General features: G+C 42.9%; 1 protein-coding gene across 3 annotated transcripts in view; it reads left to right on the top strand.

Moving 5' to 3' along the window:
* ap3b1a (adaptor related protein complex 3 subunit beta 1a) overlaps window positions 1-23,231 on the top strand; it is a 355,948-nt gene that overhangs the window by 252,469 nt on the left and 80,248 nt on the right. For all 3 annotated transcript variants that reach the window (XM_068029475.1, XM_068029477.1, XM_068029476.1), the window contains exon 23: window positions 21,394-21,625. In XM_068029475.1, coding sequence (XP_067885576.1) covers window positions 21,394-21,625 — 232 coding nt within the window. The remainder of the gene's footprint in view (window positions 1-21,393; window positions 21,626-23,231) is intronic.

The following is a 23,231-nucleotide window of genomic DNA, read 5'->3' on the forward strand; positions in this document are numbered from 1 at the left end:
CAGTACAGGCCCTTCGGCCCTCGATGTTGCGCCGACCTGTGAAACCATCTGACCTACACTATTCCATTTTCATCCATATGTCTATCCAATGACCACTTAAATGCCCTTAAAGTTGGCGAGTCTACTACTGCTGCAGGCAGGGCGTTCCACGCCCCTACTACTCTCTGAGTAAAGAAACTACCTCTGACATCTGTCCTATATCTATCACCCCTCAACTTAAAGCTATGTCCCCTCGGGTTTGCCATCCTCGAGGGTGTCCTCGTAATTGAATCACAAAAAGTTAGCATGCAGGTACAGCAAGTAATTAGAAAGGCAAGTTTACCTTTATTGCAAGGGGGATGGAGTATAAAAGTAGCGGTCTTGCTACAACTGTACAGGGCATTGGTAAGACCGTGCCTAGAGTACTGCATACAGTTTTTGTCTCCCTATTTAAGGAGAGATATACTTGAACTGGCACTTCAGAGAAGGTTCACTGTTAATTCCTGGGATGAAGGGGTTATCTTATGAGGAAAGGTTGAGCAGGTTGGACCTATACTCGAGTTTAGAAAAATGAGAGGTGATCTTATTAAAATATATAAGATTTTGAGGGGGGAATCTCGAACTGGGGGCACAGTTTCAAAATAAGGGGTTACCCCTTTAAGACAGAAATAATGAATTTCTTCTTTGAGATTCATTAATCTTTGGAATTCTGTAACCCCAGACAGCAGTGGAGGCTGGGTCATTGAATATATTCAATGCTGAATTGGAAAGGTTTTTGATCTACAAGGGAGTCTAGGGTTATGGGAGGCTGGCAGGAAAGTGGAGTTGAGGCCAAGATTAGATCAGCCATAATCTTATTGAATGGCATAGCAGGCTTGAGGGGCCGAGTGGCCTACTCCTATTTCTTATGTTCTTTGCGAACCTCTGGTCCCAGCACAGAGCCTCGCTAGATTAGAGTCCAGGTCAGAATCGGACTTTTAACACTATAGGACTTATGTTATGTCCAACATTCCTAGTTAGCTGGTGTCACAAAATTACCATATTGTGAACTGGCTGAACCTGATGCGAAAGTGTTTGTTTTGAGTTTTTCATGCATTTGCTTTTCCCCTATCATCCCACTTGAAAATTAAACAAATTGAGATCCCGAAAAGACAAACTAAAGTTGGTTGTTTATGCAGGTCACCTTCACCAGTGCAATAAATGGAAGTTCAATAACGTTTATAATCTATTTTGCAGTGTATATTTTTTTTTATTCTAAGGATTGGATGATGCAGTGGGTCAGGCACCAGTTTTCACCTCTGGGACCTGTGCCCAAACTGATTCAATGAAAGCAGAACATAATTTCATCCTATAAACCTTTTCTACTTGAAGCTAGACATGTCCTTCATTCTTCAACACTGTTATCCCAGCCGCAGTCTCGGTTGTCACCACTTTAGGCCCTGAGGTGATTGCCTTTGCCTTGATTAGCTCAAGCTTGTTGCAACTTAATGACAACAGTCCACTTGTCCTTTGCAGCCATTTAAATGACCCAGTTCATATTTTCAGTGCTCTGGAGGAAGAATCAGATCAGAATGGGAGAAGGATATTTGCATCAACAAATTTAACTGACTGCAAAGAATAAGTGGGCTGCTGGCTATCAAGTTTCTCAACAAGTTCACTTCTGACTAAGGAATAGGCATTCAGGGTAGGCTCTTTGTATGAGAGTTCAACAGTTGTAGATATGCTCAGTCCGAGTCCATTCTTTCATGAAGATTAGGGAAGAACAATATTTAGATTCAGGTGGATGCATCAGGAGATGTAAACATTGTTCCGATATTTTATCCAAGTCCATGCGTTTGTTCAGAATGGCTGCAGTGTCTTCCTAAAATCTTGGTTAGCCCCTTGTTATGAATTTAGTCTCTGGCTATCGAGACTAATATGGGTTGTGCAGTCCCAAGTTGTTCCTATTGGTTTTCAGCTGCAACACAAAATTGCCTGCAATGTGGCACACATTGAAAATCTCAATGCAGACCACAGGATGCTGGTGTGGCAAACATAAATTGTCACACTGGGCTTTATTCCATGTTCGAGGGGTCAAATTTTAAATGATTATCCTTTAAAGCTACACAATATATAGTTGAGGAAGTAATGTTTTAATGTTTTACCCTAATTGACACCTTTACAACCACTTAACTCTGGGTAAGGTTATTGAGGGATACGAAAATGTTTACACTTCCCCTATTGTGTTTGACACAAGATTGTATTCCTGTGCTTGCAGTGGAGGGTAGCTGTCTCGGAAATGGGAAACCTTGACCATTGAGAGGAAGTCGGAGGCCTTTGAGAAATCCAGAGACCCTGTAGCCTTTGGGTGCTATTCTTTCTTGACCAGGAGACTGAAAGATTAGCAAAAAAAAGTTAAATTTATTTAGCTCCTTTAACGTTTTGCTAAAAAGTCTCATGGCATTTCACACAGGTGTAATGGGACAAAATGAGGACTGACACCAAGAAGGAGTTACATGGTGGGCTGACCAAATGCTTGGTTGAAGCGTAAAGTTTTAATGAGGGCCTTAAGGGAGGAGATAGAGGTAAAAAGGCAGTGATTTAGGAAGGACTAATGACTTTGAGCAGAGGAAGAACTGACCAGTCTGCCAACATTGGTAGAAAATCTTGGTGTTAGACAATTACATTTGTGTATATTTTCAGGCTAGGTCTCTGAGATGATCATGAGGAATCCCCATCTTCAACAGTTTTCTGAACACAAATGTTTTCTGGATGATTGGTATTTGATCTCTTTTGAAGATCAAGAGAGGGGTAGATTTCAGTATTTTACAGGGGCCCCTCGGATGTGTCATTATTTTGCAATATTTCAATTAGTGCTTTCCCACCATTTATTTCCTTGGAACAGAGATGATTATTAAAGAAAACTACAACTGATGTTCCTTCCCACAGTAAGCAAGTTGTGATTGTTTACTTATACCCAAAATTAACCCCACAGCAATGGGTGAATTGTATCTAAGGAGGACATTTAGTGATGAATGATTGCTTTATTTGTTCTTGCGTGAATCAAAGTGAATGTCGTGGAAAGATTATCAGAAGAATATCTATTCTTTGCATCAGAACATTTTACATATCAAAAGAAAGTGATTCGCTTTCTTAATGGACTTCTGCAAAATACCTGGTATCCTTGAGGGTTCTTTTAGAACGTCAGCAGGATTTTCAGGTCATTTGACAAAAAGGATATCTGCCTTGTAGCATACTCAGAAGGTGACTATTTCTTGCATCAATCACCTCAGCTTTAAGTTGAAGCATAATAGAGCCCCTCAATCAACATTTCCAAATGCTTTATCACTTGTTCATAAAAAAATGGGGTGAAAAATCAAAGATCGACTGCTAAGTCAAGGTTAGGTAATTTGTTCTGAATTATAGTTACATTTACACTAAGAGAAGAGAGTTTGTAAAATAAGGTCTTGCTAGATGTCCATTTTGTCAACTGGTGATGATATGCAGTTGAAACTAAATTCAGACCTTGAAAAATGACAGCATTGTTGAGCGGTGATTCTGGACAAGATAAAGCAAAGATTAAGACATCACTTATTGATAGACAGAACAAGTTAGTCAACTGCAATGATGAATATCCAGGTTGTATCTGCAAGGTCAGAGTAAATAGCATTACCTTTAAGAAAATATAAGTTGACCACGTGTAAACACTACTTTAAATTATAGCAGCTTTTATATCTTCCTTCAGTATTTCATTTTTATCACCCTACATTTTCAAATGGCTGTGTACTTCTTGCTGAATATGACACAGCTACTAAAGCATCGCAAATGTATTGATTAAAATATTGGGACTGCTTTACAGTTTGAGGTTTAAAATTTACTTTGGGAAGGTTAGTTAAGTATGGAAGGCAGTCTTCTGGATTCAGTTTGACACCTTTAGATTTGTAGAGTTTTGTACTTTTCAGCATTTGAGACAGGGCAGGTTACTTGTCCTACTTTTGATATTGCATGTTATTCCTTCTAGCTTTATTTAACACAGCACAGAAGGAGGCCATTCTGCCCAACATGCTGGTGCCAGCTCTTTGAAACAGCTATCCATTTAGTCCCAAACCCTTGTTACTTTTCCAAAACCCTGCAATTTTTTCTTTTTCATGCATATATCCAATTTCGTTCTGAAAATTACACTTGAATCTGTTTCCACCACCCTTTCAGGCAGCATACTTCACATCATAACTTGGTGCATTCAAAAAACCTTACCTCGCAAGTTGTACTTGTGCCCTGATGAGTTTCTGATGAGATGCCATTTTCAAGTTCCTGTTGGTACAAAGTGTTTCAGCAGGCTAGGTGTACTTCAGTAGAACCAGTCGCCAGTGATGGAGCCATTCCACTTACTGCACTACTCACTTTTTACATGTTGCTTTAATTTCTGGGAGTATTTCAGTCATTGTTTAATTTTCTGGCCCAGTTGCACATGGCTACTTGGGTTGCTATATAACTACTCTTTCCTGCTAGGAATTGTATGTAAAGTCAACCACTATATAGAAACCATTCTGTTCTAGTCCTTCATTGAATATTTGAAACTGCTTTTTTACTGCTTCAATTATTGGTTTAGAATGTCTACGCCTCAAAATGCAAGCTGTCTTTGGATTTATTTGTTGTTGTTAAAGACACATGATTGCTGCGGCCTTTGATTTTCACAGACAACTGAGGGAATGCGGAAAATGATCCCTCCCCAAAAACAGGTAAAAATCCTGAAATTCCATGTAATAGAATGGAGTTTAACTTAGCCATTGTAAACTAATAGCCCTAATAATGATTATTGCTGAGCTACTTAGTTTGGAATCACTCAGAGGTTTACAAAAAACCAAGGAGGTTGTAGATTTGTTTTCCAGAGCTGCTTTTGAAGAGTCTGCTGTATTTGAAGATGAGGCATCGGTTCTCGGCTGGATTACTAGTTGGGAGAAACTGATGTCAGTACTGCCTTTACTTTGAATGTAGAAGAAACAGCAGAGGCTAACTAGAGAACAGGTGGTAGCTTTGAATTTGAGTTTATGTTGCTTCTAATCTCAGTTAAAGGACGAATTTGCAGAGATCTGTTTTTAATTTTGGGGAAAGAATGGATATAGTGAAGATCAGAGGTTTGTGGACACACGTCTATTGAACTTGAGTTGTCACTGTTTTCCTCCACCTGCCCCAGGCCCTAATCATTTATTACCACTGTCTGCTTTAACACTTCAAAATCAAACGTGGAACTTTTTATGTCATCTTAGAATGTGGGATAAATTATATCCAATGGATAATTGTCATACGTGACTTTGATGATACCAAATAATTCCAATAGGTAAATTTGAAAATAAAACTGATAAAAATTGATTAAAACACTAATTAACTAATAAGTAGTGTAACTAAACCAGAGGGAGGAGATTACTGTATTTATTTAGCATTTAGTATTTATTGTAGAAATCTACCACTAGGGACCATATAGTTAAGTGTATCATAATTTAGTAAGGATTTAATAAATATTTATTTTATATTAATTAACTAATTAGTGCTAGAAATGACAGAGGGGTGAAGTGCTTCACCTGTGAGATGTGGGAGGTCCGTGACGCTTCCAGCATTCCGGGAGACTACATCTGCAAGAAGTGTACCCAGTTGCAGCTCCTCACAGACCGCATGGATTGGTTGGAGCGGCAACTGGATGCACTTAGGAGCATGCAGGTGGCGGAAAGCGTCACAGACAGGAGTTTTAGAGAAGTGGTTACACCCAAGGTGCAGGCAGATAGTTGGGTGATCGCTAGAAGGGGCAGGCAGTCAGTACAGGAATCCCCTGTAGCTATCCCCCTCTCTAACAAGTATACCATTTTGGATACTGTTGGGGGGGATAGCCTATCAGGGGAAAACAGCAGCAGCCAGAGCAGTGGCACCACGGCTGGCACTGTTCAGCAGGGAGGGACAAAGTGCAGAAGAGCAATAGTTATAGGGGACTCTATAGTCAGGGGCACAGATAGGTGCTTCTGTGGACGTGAAAGAGACTCCAGGATGGTATGTTGCCTCCCTGGTGCCAGGGTCAAGGATGTCTCTGAACGGACAGGGGGCATTCTGAAGGGGGAGGGTGAACAGCCAGAGGTTGTGGTACACATCAGTACCAATGACATAGGCAGGAAGAGTGATGAGGTCCTGCAGGGGGAGTTTAGGGAGTTAGGTAGTAAGTTTAAAAAAAAAACAGGACCGCTAGGGTTGTAATCTCGGGATTACTCCCTGTGCCATGTGCCAGTGAGGCTAGAAATAGGAAGATAGTGCAACTAAACAAGTGGCTGAGCAGCTGGTGTAGAAGGGAGGGTTTCAGATATCTGGACCATTGGGCTCTCTTCAGGGACAGATGGGACCTGTACAAGAAGGACGGGTTGCATCTAAACTGGAGGGGCACTAATATCCTGGCTGCAAGGTTTGCTAGCGTCACTCGGGAGGGTTCAAACTAGTGTGGCAGGGGGGTGGGAACCAGAGCAGTAGGACAGCTAGTGAAATAAATGAGGACATAGTAAATAAGACCAGTAGAAGTAAGAGGAAAAGCAGGCAGGGAGATGTTGCTGAGCACAGCGGGACTGGTGGTCTGAAGTGCATTTGTTTCAATGCAAGAAGTATAACAGGTAAGACAGATGAACTTAGAGCTTGGATTAGTACTTGGAAATATGATGTTGCTATTACAGAGACTTGGTTGAGGGAAGGGCAGGATTGGCAGCTAAATGTTCCAGGCTTTAGAAGCTTCAGGCAGGATAGAGGGGGATGTAAAAGGGGTGGGGGAGTTGCATTACTGGTTAAGGAGAATATCACAGCTGTACTGCGGGAGGACACCTCAGAGGGGTCATGCAGCGAGGCAATATGGGTGGAGCTCAGGAATAGGAAGGGTGCAGTCACGATGTTGGGGGTTTACTACTGGCCTCCCAACAGCCAGCAGGAGGTAGAGGAGCAGATATGTAGACAGATTTTGGAAAGATGTAAAGGTAACAGGGTTGTGGTGGTGGGTGATTTTAACTTCCCCCATATTGACTGGGACTCGCTTAGTGCTAGGGGCTTGGATGGGGCAGAATTTGTGCATCCAGGAGGGGTTCTTGAAACAGTATGTAGATAGTCCAACTAGGGATGGGCCATTCTGGACCTGGTATTGGGGAATGAGCCTGGCCAGGTGGTCGAATTTTCAGTGGGGGAGCATTTCGGGAGCAGTGACCATAATTCCATAAGTTTTAAGGTACTTGTGGATAAGGATAAGAGTAGTCCTCAGGTGAAGGTGCTAAATTGGGGGAAGGCTAATTATAACAATAATTAGGCAGGAACTGAAGAATTTAGATTGGGGGCGACTGTTTGAGGGTAAATCAACATCTGACATGTGGGATTCTTTCAAACGTCAGCTGATGAGAATCCAGGACCAGCATGTTCCTGTGAGGAAGAAAGACAAGTTTGGCAAGTTTCGGGAAGCTTGGATAACGCGGGATATTGTGAGCCTAGTCAAAAAGAAAAAGGAAGCATTTGTAAGGGCTGGAAGGCGAGGAACAGACGAATCCCTTGAGGAATATAAAGACAGTAGGAAGGAACTTAAGCAAGGAGTTAGGAGGGCTAAAAGGGGTCATAAAAAGTTATTGGCAAACAGGATTAAGGAAAATCCCAAGGCTTTTTATACATATATAAAGAGCAAGAGGGTAACCAGGGAAAGGGTTGGCCCACTCAAGGACAGAGAAGGGAATCTATGTGTGGAGCCAGAGGAAATGGGTGAGGTACTAAATGAGTACTTTGCATCAGTATTCACCAAGGAGAAGGACTTGGTGGATGATGAGCCTAGGGAAGGGAGTGTAGATAGTCTCAGTCATCTCATTATCAAAAAGGAGGAGGTGTTGGGTGTCTTGCAAAGCATTAAAGTAGATAAGTCGCCAGGGCCTGATGGGATCTACCCCAGAATATTGAGGGAGGCAAGGGAGGAAATTGCTGGGGCCTTGACAGAAATCTTTGCATCCTCATTGGCTACAGGTGAGGTCCCAGAGGACTGGAGAATAGCCAATGTTGTTCCTTTGTTTAAGAAGGGTGGCAAGGATAATCCAGGAAATTATAGGCCAGTGAGCCTTACGTCAGTGGTAGGGAAATTATTAGAGAGGATTCTTCGGGTCAGGATTTCCTCCCATTTGGAAACAAACAAACTTATTAGCGAGAGGCAGCATGGTTTTGTGAAGGGGAGGTCGTGTCTCACTAATTTGATTGAGTTTTTTGAGGAAGTGACAAAGATGATTGATGAAGGAAGGGCAGTGGATGTTATCTATATGGACTTCAGTAAAGCCTTTGACAAGGTCCCTCATGGCAGACTGATACAAAATGTGAAGTCACATGGGATCAGAGGGGAGCTGGCAAGATGAATACAGAACTGGCTCGGTCATAGAAGACAGAGGATAGCAGTGGAAGGGTGCTTTTCTGAATGGAGGGATGTGACTAGTGGTGTTCCGCAGGGATCAGTGCTGGGACCTTTGCTGTTTGTAGTATATATAAATGATTTGGAGGAAAATGTAGCTGGTCTGATTAGTAAGTTTGCGGACGACACAAAGGTTGTTGGAGTTGCGGATAGTGATGAGGATTGTCAGAGGATACAGCAGGATATAGATCGGTTGGAGACTTGGACGGAGAAATGGCAGATGGCGTTTAATTCGGACAAATGTGAGGTAATGCATTTTGGAAGGTCTAATGCAGGTGGGAAGTATACAGTAAATGGCAGAACCCTTAGGAGTATTGACAGGCAGAGATCTGGGCGTACAGGTCCACAGGTCACAAAGTGGCAACGCAGGTGAATAAGGTAGTCAAGAAGGCATACGGCATGCTTGCCTTCATCGGTCGAGGCATAGAGTATAAAAATAGGCAAGTCATGCTGCAGCTGTACAGAACTTTAGTTAGGCCATACTTAGAATATTGCATGCAATTCTGGTCGCCACACTACCAGAAGGACGTGGAGGTTTTGGAGAGGATACAGAAGAGGTTTACCAGGATGTTGCCTGGTCTGGAGGGCATTAGCTATGAGGAGAGGTTGGATAAACTCGGATTGTTTTCACTGGAACGACGGAGGTGGAGGGGGCGACATGATAGAGGTTTACAAAGTTATGAGTTGCATGGACAGAGTGGATAGTCAGAAGCTTCTTCCCAGGGTGGAAGAGTCAGTTCCTAGGGGACATAGGTTTAAGGTGAGAAGGGCAAAGTTTAGAGGGGGTGTGCGAGGCAAGTTCAATACACAGAAGGTGGTGAGTGCCTGGAACATGTTGCCGGGGGAGGTGGTGGAAGCAGATACCAAAGAGACGCTTAAGAGGCATCTTGACAAATACATGAATAGGATGGGAGTAGAGGGATACGGACCCTGGAAGTGCAGAAGGTTTTAGTTTCGGCAGGCATCAAGATCGGCGCAGGCTTGGAGGGCCGAATGGCCTGTTCCTGTGCTGTACTGTTCTTTGTTGTTCTTTGTTCTTTGTAAATGAAGCAATATCCATTTTTGTTGTAAAGCATGCTGACTATTCTGCCATATGATGGTTTCTGTGCTTCTTTGAACAGTGATGATCTGTATTATACACTCAAATATTTACCCGCACTCGTTAGACTTAACTGGTCTATGATTTCCCAATTCATGTCTTGCTGTTTTTTTGTTTGCTTATAGAGATAACATTTTCAATATCCCTGCATATAGTCCAACTTTAGATGTTTTTAAAGTTCATTCTCAGGATGTGGATGTCACTGGCAAGTCCAAAATCTACTGCCAATCTCATGTTGCTGTGAGAAGGTGGTGATGTCTTACCTCCTTCAACTGCTGCAGTTGATATGATGAAGCTACTCAAGTGCTCATAGGAAATAGGAGCAGGAGTTGGCCATTCGGCCTCCTCGAGCCTGCTCTGCCATTCAATAAGTTCATGGTTGATCATGGGTCTTAAAGGAAGTGGCAGCAGAGATGGTGGATCCATTGATTATAATATTCCAAAATTCTGTGGATACGGGAAAGGTTCCAGTGGATTGGAAAAAAGCTAATGTAACGCCCTTGTTCAAAAAGGGAGGGAGGCAGAAAGTAGGAAACTATAGACCAGTTAGTTTAACAGCTGTCGTTGGGAAATTGTTAGAATCCATTATTAAGGAGATAATAACAGGACATTTAGAAAGTCAAACGCAATCCATCAGAGTCAGCATGGTTTTGTGAAGGGTAAATCGTGTTTGACTAATTTGCTAGAGTTCTTCGAGGCTGTAACAAGCAAAATGGGTAATGGGGATCCTGTAGATGTAGTGTATCAGGACTTCGAGAAGGCATTTGATAAGGTGCCGTACAAAAGGCTAATACACACGGTAAGTTCACATGGGGTTAGGGGCAATTTATTCTCTTGGATAGAGGATTGGCTAACCAACAGAAAACAGAGAGTCAGGATAAATGGGTCTTTTTCAGGTTGGCAAGATGTAACTAGTGGGGCGCGACAGGGTTCGGTCCTCGGGCCCCAACTATTTACCATCCATGTAAATGACTTGGATGCAGGGATAGAAGGTACTATAGCCAGATTTGCAGATGACACTAAAATAGGTGGGACAGTAAGTTGTCATAAAGAAATAAGAAATCTACAATAAAAACAAGAAATGCTGGAATCACTCAGCAGGTCTGGCAGCATCTGTGGAAAGAGAAGCAGAGTTAACGTTTCGGGTCAGTGACCCTTCAATCTACAAATGGATATGGATAGATTCGATAAATGGGCCAAAATTTGTCAGATGGATTTTAACGTGGATAAGTGTGAGGTTGTCCATTTTGGTCAGAAGAATAGAAAAGCAAATTATCATCTAAATGGAGAGAAACTGCAGAGGGATCTGGGTGTCCTCGTGCATGAATTGCAGAAAACTAGTTTGCAGGTACAGGTGATAAGGAAGGCAAATGGAATTTTGGCATTTATTGCTGAAGGAATAGAGTATAAAAGTAGGGAAGTGTTGCTGAAACTGTACAAGGCATTGGTGAGACTGCACCTGGGGTATTGTGTACAGTTTTGGTCCCCTTACTTGAGAAAGGATGTAGTTGCATTGGAGGCAGTTCAAAGGAGGTTCACTAGATTGATTCCAGAGATGGGGGGGCTTGTCTTATGAAGAGAGATTGAGCAGTTTAGGCCTTTACTCTCTGGAGATTGGAAGAATGAGAGGAGATCTAATTGAGGTATATAAGATGATTAAGGGGATTGACAAAGTAGACATCAAGAGGATGTTTCCTCTTGTGGGGCAATCTAGAATGAGAGGTCATAGTTTTAGGATAAGGGGTAGCAGATTTAAAACGGAGATGAGGAGAAATTACTTCTCTCAAAGGGTCGTGAATCTGTGGAATTCACTACCCCGAAGTGCGGTGAATGCCGGGACATTGGATAAGTTTAAGGAGGAGATAGACAGATTTTTAATTAGAAATGGGTTGAAGGGTTATGGAGAATAGGCAGGAAAGTGGAGTTGAGGCCAAGATGAGATCAGCCATGATAGTTTTGAATGGAGGAGCAGGCTCGAGGGGCTGAATTGCCTACTCCTGCTCCTAGTTCTTATGTTCTTAAGATCTGATTCTGACCTTAACTCCACTTTCCTGCCTGCCCCCATAACCCTCAACTCCCTTGCAGATCAAAAATCTGTCTAGCTCAATCTTGAATATATTCAATGACACAGCCACCACTGCTCTCTGGAGAAGAGAATTCCAAAGATTAACAACCTTCTGAGAGAAGAAATTGCTCCTCATCTCCATCTTAAATGGGAGATCCCTTATTTTGAAATTGTACCCCCTAGTTCTGGATTCCCCCACGAGGGGAAACATCCTCTCTGCATCTACCCTGTAAAGCCCCCTCAGAATCTTAGATGTTTCAATAAGGTCACCTGTCATAAATTCCAGTGAGTACAGGCCCAACCTGCTCAATTTTTCCTCAAAAGACAAACCCCTTCATCCCAGGAATCAGCCTAGTGAATCTTCTCTGAACTTCTTCCAATGCAAGCATGAAAAGAGACTGGCAGCTAGCATTAAAGTTTTCTATAGGCATATAAATAGTAAAAATGTGGTAAAAGGAGGAGTGGGGCCAATTAGGGACCAGAAAGGGGATTTATACATGGAGGCAGAGGGCATGGCTGAGGTATTAAATGAATACTTTGCATCTGTCTTTAACATGGAAGAAGATACTACAACCCAGGCAATGGTGAGGAGGTAAGTCAGACATGAGAGGGGTTTAAAATTTATCAGGAGGAAGTATTAGATAGGCTGTCTTTGCTTAAAGTGGATCAAGCACCAGGGCCGGATGAGATGCATCCAAGGGTACTGAAGGAAGTGAGGGTGGAAATCACAGAGGCACTAGCCATAATTTTTCAGTCTTCCTTGGGGGTGATGCCAGAGGACTGGAGAATTGCAAACGTTCAACCCTTGTTCAAAAAAGGCTGTAAAGATAAGCCCAGCAACTACAGGCCAGTTAGTGTAACTTCAGTGGTGGGAAAATTCTAGAAAAAATAATTTGGGGCAAAATCAATAGTCACATGGACAAATGCGAGTTAATTAAGGAAAGCCAGCATGGATTTCTTAAGGGAAAATAATGTTTAACTAACTTGCTGGAGTTTTTGAGGTAACAGAGCGGGTTGATGAGGGCAATGCTGTGATGTGGTGTACATGGACTTTCAAAAGGCATTTGATACAGTGCCACACAACAGACTTGTGAGCAAGCTTGTAGCTCATGGAATAAAAGGGACAGTAGCAACATGGATACGGAACTGGCTGAGTGACAGGAAATAAAGAGCAATGGTTAATGGATGTTTTTCGGGCTGGAGGAAGGTTTGTAGTAGAATTCCCCAGAGGTCAGTGTTGGGACCCTTGTTTTTCCTGATATATATTAATGACCTAGACCTTGGTGTACAAAGCACAATTTCAAAGTTTACAGATGATATGAAACTTGGAAGCATTGTGAACTGTGAGGAGGAAGTTCAATGCAGAGAAATGTGAAGTGATTCATTTTAGTAGAAAGAACATGGAGAGACAATATGGAATAAAGGGTACAATTCTGAAGTGGGTGCAGGAGCAGAGGGACCTAGGTGTATATGTGCATATGTCGTTGAAGGTGGCAGGACAGGTTGAGAGAGCAGTTAATAAAGCATACAGTAACCTGGGTTTTATTAATCGGGGCATAGAGTACAAGAGCACGGAAGTTATGTTGAACTTGTATAAGACACTAGTTTGGCCTCAGCTGGAGTATTGCATTCAGTTCTGGGCGCCACACTTGAGGAATTCCATGGGGGCATTGGAGAGTGTACAGAAAAGATTCACGAGAATGGTTCCAGGGGTGAGGAATTTCAGTTATAAAGATAGATTGGAGAAGTTAGGACTGTTTTCCTTGGAGAAGAGAAGGCTGAGAGGTGATTTGATAGAGGTATTCAAAATCATGAGGAGTCTGGACAGAGTCGATAGAGAGAAACTGTTTCCACTCATGAAAGGATTGAGAACGTGAGGGCACAGATTTAAAGTATTTGGTAAGAGCAGCAAAAGTGACATGAGGAAAAGCTTTTTCATGTGGCGAGTGGTTAAGGTCTGGAATGCGCTGCCTGAGAAAGTGATGGAGGCAGGTTCAATTGAAGCAATCAAAAGGGAATTAGACAATTATATGAAAAGGAAGGATGTGCAGGGTTATGGGGAGAAGGCAGGGGAATAGAACTGAGGAAGTTGCTCTTTCAGAGAGCCAGTGTGGACACGATGGGCCAAAATGGCCACCTCCTGCACTGCAACAATTCTGTGATCTATGTCCCTCAAGTAAGGAGACTGAAATTGTATGCAGAACTCTAGGTGCGGTCTCACCAATGCCCTGTACAGTGCAGCAAGACTTCACTACTTTTATACTCCACCCCTTGCAATAAATGCCAACATTCCACTTGCCTTCCTAAATACTTGCTGTACCCTCATGCTAATTTTTTGTGATTTATGTACGAGGACACCCAGATCCCTCTGTATTGCAGCATTCTGCTGTCTCTCTCCATGTAAATAATAAACACACCGTGTTTTTAGCTACCCCTTGGTGAATCCTTGTTCACCGCTTTCCAATTATAAGGCAAAGAAACCAGCACAAACAAGTTTTCTTAGGTTTAAAGAAGAAAAGTTTAAATTTATTAAACTTGAACTTAAACTCTAATTCGTTTCACGCCTGTGGATACACGATGCGCCCACGCTAGCATGCATACACGATACACACATGCAAATAGAGACAGGAAAGAGCAGAAGAAAAATAAAGTAGAAAAGTTTGAGGCAATATCTGAAGAGTTTTTGTTACGATTCTTCAAGATCACTGTAGAGTCCTTGATTGTAGGTAGATCTTGCTTTCCGTTGGGGCCCAGTATTCTTCTTAAACCTTGTTCACTATATTTTTCTCTCTTGGGGTTCATGTGTCTTCAGTGGATTCAGAGGCTTGTGAGAAAGAGATGGGAACAGACAGGAGAGATGCGCTCAGTCCAGGAGCCAACAGTCTTTGAGTTCAAACTCTCTGGGGCTAGTTCAAAAGAAAACCCTGGACCAGCCAGTTAGTCATGTAACCAGTTGGTCTAACCAGTCCTGGCCCTTGAATCAAAACCCATTTATCCCACGTCAATCTTTGATCCACGCATTCTACTCTCTGATCTTATGTACCGCTGCCAATTTGCTTGGGGCTCAGGTAGTAATTCAGAGATTATTACTTTTGTGGATCTACTTTTTATTTTAGCCCCTAACTGCTCATACTCCCTCAGAAAAACCTCTTTCTTAGTCCTATCTATGTTGTTGGTACCCATGTGGACCACGACAACTGAATCCTTCCCCTCCCACTCCAAGTTCCCCTCCAGCCGCAAGGAGTTGACCTCAGCCCTGGCACCGGGCAGGCAGCACAGCTTTCGAGACTCATGCTCTTGGTTGTAGAGGTCAGTATCTATCCCCCTAACTATACTGTCCCCAATACTACATTGCTTTTTACTCTTCCCCCCCCCCCCACCCCCCCATTTGAATGGCCCCCTGCACTTCAGTGCTGTGGTCAGTTTGCTCATCCTCCCTGGAGACCCTACTCTCACCCACACAAGCTACAAGAACGTTGAACCTGTTGGACAAGTGCAAGGGCTAAGGCTCCTCCATTGCTACCTTCTGGATCCCCATACCTGCCTCACTCGTAGTCACACCCGCCTGTCCCTGACAACGGACCAAATCTGAAGTAGCTAGCCTAAGGGGTGTCACTGCCTCTTGGAACAAAGTGTTCAAGTAACTTTTCCCCCTTTCTGATGCATTGCAGTGTCCAAACCTCAGACTCTAGCTCATCAACTCTGAGCCGAAGTTCCTCGAGCTGCAGACACCCAGTCCCAGTTTAAACTACTGCCCCGGTTTAGAAAGGAAAAAAGAACTTAAAACTCACCAATCAGTCACCTGTTTGATAACCTAAATAATGCCTCAGATCTCACTGTCTCCAGTTCCTCCTTCTTGGATCACTCCTTGTTCTATAAAAGACCAGAACACCACCACCTCCCTCACTGCACCACATTCCCACACTTACCAAATTCCCGAGTTAAGCACTGTGTCTCGCAGGGCTCAGTCATGCTGAAGTTCGTGCTATTACATAGGAAGTTACAGGATTTTGACCCAGCGATGTGAAAGAATGATAGTATATGCCCAGGTCAGGGTAGTGTGCGACTTGGAGGGGAAACTGGAGATGATGATCCTATGCACCTTCTGTCCTTGCCTTTTCAGATAATGGAGTTTGCAGGCTTGGAGGGTGCTGTGGTATGTTCAGTATCCGTTAAAGACAAGTTATCCAGAGCTTTATCAGGGAGATTCTGCAGTTCATGCTCAGCGAAGATTTTGGTGAAGAAGCAGTTTGCTGTGTTGATTCTGGAATTGATCAGCTGAGTAATGGTCTCCCATGTTTTGGAAGGCTGAATCCTTTTATTTTGAAAGTTGTAGGCATTTGAAATACATACACAGTATCTTGCCCTGCTGTCAAAAAATTGAAATTGCTCTTGTCAGGACTGACAGGCCACACGAGTGGCAAAAGTAGAAGGTGCATGGAGCATGTTCATTTTCATTGAGATTGCCCTTCATGAAATTGACTAGGGCAGTCTGTTCTACCCGCTCTACATTTCTAGCCTAGAGGTATTGAGGCCAATTGTGCTGCAATTCTGATCTGGCTGAGATCAGTGATTAGCCAACAATGCACAGGTCAGAGTTTGAGCCTGGGTCCTTCTGGCACACTGTTCCACAGGACCATGAGTTGCATGAACTGTCAAACCTAGATATTCAAAGCCTGTCTTTAACCACATGTCTGATTTGTGGACTCGTACATGTTTGGGAATGCTGAGAGATCCTCTTGTAACAGGTAGCTTGTATTCACCAAAAGTCCTTGATAGCAAAAAAAAATTGAGGAGGCAAAGTGAGTATTTGTTGTTAAATGCTTCTGTTTTATTCCCTGCTCCTCCTCTTTGTATTTCAGTTGTTGTCAAATGTTCTCTTCCAGCAAAGGAAGAAAAATAGCTGAGGTCTAATCACTGGCCCACACTGAGGATGCAGAGTGTGATCCAATTACTTAGTATAATTCTCTAACTTTTTTTTTGAATGTAAACAGTTGGAAATCTTTCTTGAGTTAGATGCCTTTTCTGCACAATGAGTTTTGGGGCAGGGATCTTTGTGCTGCGTTCCTTGAGAGGTATCCGCATATGAAGGCTATAGGGCCTGCAAATCCAGAGGTTATTTCGTATGGTTTGGTGTTCGGCTTTTTAATTCTTACTGGTTGGCCTTCTGTGATGTTGCTCATGGAAAATTAGGACAGTGAATTTAGAGGGCTGGGGATAATTGGATCAGGATGTGCAGGCATTATTCGGTCTTCATTTTAAAGTCATACGTCGTGATATTTTTATTTTTCCTGTATATTTGTGTCCGCATTTATAATGGAAACTGCCAATATAAATCTGTAATACAATTACGCCCCTCCCCATTGCTGCGCCACCACTGGGAAGAAGGTATAATTATAGCACAATGTGTTTACTTGGTTGGTTTTCATTGTAAATGTGGACAAAAACATTTAGGCTGCGTTTACTGACCGCACAACCACTGGGCGGCGCAATACTATCACACGCGCAAATGCAGCCTCTTACACTGAAACATCACTCTCTGATATGTTCAGGCAGCTGCCAGGATTAAAGATGGCACTGCTCAATTTATCACAGAAAAACAAGACAGAACTCTGGTATGATACTACCATTGAAATTTGGAATGTAAAGCAACTTTCTATGGTCGATAAAGTCAACATTTACACTCTGAAATTTATGGAGGAAATAACTCTCTGAATTTCTGCCCCACCCCTGCACCTCCATTCCACAATCTCCCATTCTCCCAATCCGCACATTCACACTCGTTACAGCCTCACCATTACCCACCATCCCTCAGCCGCTTGCTCCAGACGTCACAACTGCTTTCCTCCCCCCACCCTGTTCCTTTATCCTCGGCCGATTGTTCCCTATTCCTCGCTTCCCACCCCACCTGCACCCTACTCTCTGGCCGCTCGCTCCCTACCTCTTCCCCCACCCCCCACCTCCTCCAGCCACTCGCTCCCCCCTCCAGCCACTCGCTCCCCGCGTCCCCCATGCCCCAACCAACCCGCTCTCCGGCCGCTCGCTGCCCATTTCCCCGCCCCCCCCCCCCCTCCCCCCAACCACTCTCCCTCCAGACACTGGCTCTAGGCAACGCCACTTTCCTCCTCTTGGCCACTCGCTCCTACGTTGCTCCATCACCCCTCACAACCCACCTTGCTTCTTCGGGTGGCGGGTTGATTAACGATCGGACGTGGGAGCAAGTAGCCGAGAGGAGGGATGTGGCGCGGCCTGGAGCTAGCATCTGGAGGGGTTGGTGGCGGAGAGCGGGGTTGAGGCAGGAAGCAGGGAGCGAGCGTCTGGAGGGAGGGTGGGGGGGAAGCAGGGAGCAAGTGGCCAGAGAGCAGGGGGAAGCGGTCGGGAGGGGGAGTAAGGAGGGGGAGGAAGCAGGGAGCGAGTGTCTGGTGGGTGGGGGAAGAAGCGGGGAGCAAGCAGCGAGAGAGCAGGGGGAAGCAGTCTGTAGGAGGGAGGGGGAGGAAGCGTCAAGACCTGGAGCAAGTGGCCAAGAGGGGAGAACGGCCAATGGGGTGAGAGAGAGTAGCTGAGTGGAGGGGAAGCGAGTACCTGATGACGTCTTCCCACGCATGCACCAGTTCCTCCTGGCAAGACATAGGCTGCACATGCGCAGCATCTCACTGAGTGCAAGAGACCGTTGGCGCATGTGCGCAGTTTGGAGCGCTCTGATGACATCGGCGGGCCACTGCATTGTCAGGAGTCACTTGGAAAAATTTATAATGGGAGAATCCTAACTGGAAATGCCCACAAAGGATGTTGGACAATATCTGGATAGAGTGAGTACAGGTATGGATACCGTGAATGAAATTGGATGTTAGCTTTTGCATATTGGTGCAATGGCAGTTGCTTTGAAAGTGTGTGAAAATCATCTGTCATTTAGCAGTTTAGGGATTAGACAAAAGACCTTTTGCTTCCTTTGATTTTGAGTTGGTTTGACAATTTGGCATCTGAGAGTTTTTGTGTGAGTGAAGCCTGCTGGGTAAATTCTTAATATTTTGTTTGGGTTGTCTTGTAAAATAAAAACTTGTTTTTGGCTGCTTTGGGTATAACTCCTCTGAAAAATGGCTGGAACAGTGAACTGTTGATTATTAATGAAGCAATGGCATCACCTCATAAAACTCAGCAACTTGCAAATAGATTTTTATTTCATACAAAATAGACAAATTGTTTGAACTATTGCTTGCACTAACTGTAAGTGACACTAAGTGCTTTACAAACAGAGCCACTGTAAGTTACCATTACCTAAAAACGTATGTGGAGGCAGTACGAAGCCTTTAATTTTCAGAGATGCTTAGTTGTGCATTCAGTAATATTATTTCTAGTTAACCTAATTTAGTTCATTGTGCTACCTGTTTTTAAGGTTTTACTTTGCTTTCAGATTGTTAGAGATCTGTCTATTTCTTTAAAAAAAATTGCTTTGAAACCTCCTCCAGTTTTTGAAGGTATAGCTTAAGAGCTTCTGTAACGATAGACTTGGAAGATTCTGGGAACAGCTGTCTCATAAATTAATTATTAGTGACAAGTTTGTATTGCATAAATCTAAATGAGTTGAGAGTATGGTCCATTACCAGCTAACTGCACACGGTATTTGTCATTTTACACTCTTCAGTTATTTTTTAGTGAAGTGTTAAAAATGTAAGACTTTTCTTTTGGATGACATTGAGAGATGCTGTCTGTTTCGAGAGAGGTAAAGGCCCATATAAATGTTTCACTAAACCTAAGTGTTACTCATTTGACAGTTATGTGCGCTGTCATTCCATGGGCTATTTGCTTATCGCAATAAACAGATGAAATATGTGAATAGTCGGTGGTGGCCTTTCAGTGCATCAAGCCTTTAGCACCCTGTGATTTTCTTCATTGAAAATGTTTTGTGCAGAATTTTCCATCTCCATGTATCCTAGAACAAACATTCCAACAATGATGGTATGGTCAGCAGTTGAATAGGAAGAGCACTTACGAAACCTAACTGCTGAGAGGATAATGTATGATAGGATTTCAAAATATTTTTGAAGATTGTAGTTTATTCCCTGTAAAATAACCCAGGCATTGTCGTTCTAAGACTCCTTAAATAGATTTATGAGTATTGTGTAGAGCAGAAATAATGGATCAAAAAATAGCCACTCAGTACATACTGAGTTTATGTTTATGCATTGTTGAGAAGAAACTAGCAAAAGCTAAGTGTATTTTTATTTGCTGATGGGTCATTGGTTCTAATCTATGAATTTTTCAGGGAGGAATTTTCTTTGTAAGCTAACAATTATGGAATATACAGTAGATTAAAATTTGTTCAAAGTTATTATAATTCTTCTGAGTAGCTTTGAGGGGCTGACGAGCAGGTCATCCACCTGTCCACATCTGGGAAATAAAGGATAAAAAGGAGAGGACAGTGTAACAATAAGACAACTTTGTTTGTTTGTTTCTAAGTATATTAAATGCACAGTCAAATCTTGGAATCTTACAGCTTATTGAAAGAGCCATCAAATTAGTCCCACTCCCAACTCTTTTCCCATAACCTTGCAAATTTCTCCTTTTGGAGTAAGTATCCAGTTACCTTTTGAAAGTTACAATTGAACCTGCTTCCACCATCTTTTTCATATATTACATTCCAAATCATTAAAACTCACTGCATAGAAAAAATACTTCTGCACCTTCCCCGCTGCCCCGCTGAGAGTTTTTGACAATTGTCTTAAGTGTGTCCTCTGATTACCGACCCTCCTACTAGTGGATACAGTTTCTCCCTATGTCCTCTGTCAAAACCCCTCAGACCACCTCTATTAAATTTTCCCTTAACCACTTTTGCTCAAAGGAAAACAATCTCAGATTCTGTAGTCTTTCCACATAACTGAAGTAGCTCATTTCTGATATCATTCTAGTAAATTTCCTCTGCACCCTCTCTGAGGCCTTGACATCCTTCTTAAAGTGTGGAACCCAAAATTGGACGCAATACTCTATCTGAGGCCTAATCAGTGATTTATAAAGGTTTAGCATAACGTCCTCACTTTTGTACTTTGTGCCTCCATTTATACAACCAAGGATCCTATAGGTTTTTTTAAAAAACTTGCATGCTTGTTCTGTCGCCTTTAAAGCTTTGTGTGTGTGTGTGTGAACCCCTAGATATCTGTGTTCCTGCATACACTTCAATATTATATTATTTAATCTATATTGCATCTCCTCATACTTTTTCTTCCAAAATGCATCACTTCACACTGGGTTGCATTAAATTTCATCTACCACATGTCTACCCATTTCACCAGTCTACGTCCTCCTGAAGTCTGCTAATATATTCCTCCCTGCTTACTACATTTCCGAGCTTTGAAATTACTACCCATATACCCAAATTCAAGTCATTGACATATATATGAAAATGAGCAGTGGTCCTAATACTAACCCCTGGGGGACACCACTTCCCTCTAGTCTGAAAAACAACCGTTCACCACTACTCTCTGCTTTCTATCTCTTAACCAATTTCATATCCATGCTGCCATCGTCCATTGAATTCCGTGGGGTTCACTTTTTCTAACAAGTCTATTATGTGGCACTTTATCAAACACTTTCTGAAAGTCCATATACACTTCATCAACCCTGATTATCCAGAATTTGAATTTGGGATAGGAGGAATCAGCAGACCAGATACAGTAGATTTTCTTTTTAGATTTAACTATGTGGGAAGTGCAATAAATTAGGCACAGATGTGATTCAGAATGATTGATTTTAAATTTAAAAAATGGAAGTCTTTGATGTGTGTTACTATTTGACTATTTAAATTACTGTGCTTTGTTTGTGGTTTAGGTTACTACTCCAGTATTTGTTCCTTCAAAATTATTTGACTTACTTCATCGGATGTCCGGAAAAGGTCTTGGGGCGCAGTATCACTTTCCACGTCAACCATGTATTTACAACTCCAAAATGGTATCTGTTCAGATCACATTAACCAATAGCTCGGACAAAGAAATCAGGAACATCCGAATAGGAGAGCGGAAGCTTGCATCAGGGATGCAAATGCATGATTTCTATGAGATAGGTACTGAAATACAACATTTGTGTATAAGTCCTGCTTTACATTTTTTAAGTTTCTACCTTTCTTGATGCTGATTGTGATGTCCACTATTTCCTCACCGTAAAGCAGTTAGACACATGTTTCCAACCATTTGTTTTTACTACTGAAGTTAATGTTGATGTATGTAACCAATATTATATGATGAATCTACAGGTCTTTCTATATCTTCTCCCTCGGCCTTTTTTTTGCTTTCTTCCTTTCCTAATGAGGAAGCATCTGTCATCTACTTAGTAGCTTTTCTTAGTGATAGAATGGAGATCAAGATAATCTTGCTGTTTGATCAAATATGATATGACCATTTTAAATTTGGTATTTATCTGAATCCAGTAACATGAAACAGTTGAAAAGTTGTATAAGTCCAACATTTTGATAGAGATTGCAAATTACAATGAAGAGGTTTCAAATACAGCTTCCATGAGTATCATCTTCGTCTTAGGCAGTTCCTCAGAAACGAGGATGACTTTCTTCCACTCCAGGGTTGTGGGTCCTTAGGTGACTGGTCCAATCCTGATACTCTAGGTCCCAAAGTTCATTTTAAGGGGGTGGAAGATGCCTGGGCGTAGGTTCCTTCAACGTGGGGTGGCCATTGCACACTATCTACCACATGGTCCGAGCGAAGCAAGGTCTTAGTCCAATGGCAGGGATGGCTGAGACAATTGGAGGCCAAGCTCCGCTACATGGAAGGGGACTAATACACATGGCCATCAGGTCCAGCTGGTGAGCGTGGATACAGGCTGTGTGGATCTGCGTTAGGGTGTTCTTGAAGGAGTAGCTGAAAACCTGCTCCAAGGGCTCCTGTGACCAGGGCTCTCCCGGACCCCTCATGGAGCTGGCAGGATTCGGCTGAAGCAGAAAAACCAGTATAACCAGTGGCCAGTCACAGGCTCAGCAGGAGCCTGTTTAATTCACTGCCACTTCTCTTCCAGGAATGCCTACCTGAAAGAAGTTCTGCTCTTCTCTCTGACGGGATTTTCATTTGTCTCTTTTTGTTCACCTTCATTGCTTTCTACATCCCTCCTGGTGTTTGATAAAGTGTCTACCGAAACTCATTTTCACAGCCACATCTCCTTCCTCAGCAACTGTCTCCGGCTCCAACTTATTCCACGTGGATTCCAACTGAAGTGTCATCCTTCATGTTTTGAATCCACCCAGGATTACAGATATCTCCGAGAAATACAACGTTCCTCACACTGCTGTTCTCGCCGCATCCTAAGATCCACTCTCAGTGCCATGCACCACCACATGTACACACTGGGCCTCTCTCTCCAGAAGCACTGCCTCACCTTATCTCAAAGCTGTTCTACTCTGCAGTTTCATTTCATCCTTCGTCTTATCTGACACATTAACAAAAAACTTTTTTTCTTCCTTTCAGGTGTTAAGGAACGCAAGCTCCAGCAGCTGATGGGGACTAATGCCCCTCTAGATCCTCCTTCCCCTTCACTCGCCCTTGACCCCATTCCTTCTGATCTGACCCCTTGCCATGTATTCACTATACCCTCTGACCTTCCTCTCTCTGATGCTGAACGATCTGTACTCAGCAAAGGACTCCGTTTTATCCCCTTATGCCCCC

The sequence above is a fragment of the Heterodontus francisci genome, chromosome 4 (genome assembly GCF_036365525.1).
Source record: "Heterodontus francisci isolate sHetFra1 chromosome 4, sHetFra1.hap1, whole genome shotgun sequence".
NCBI lineage: Eukaryota > Metazoa > Chordata > Chondrichthyes > Heterodontiformes > Heterodontidae > Heterodontus > Heterodontus francisci.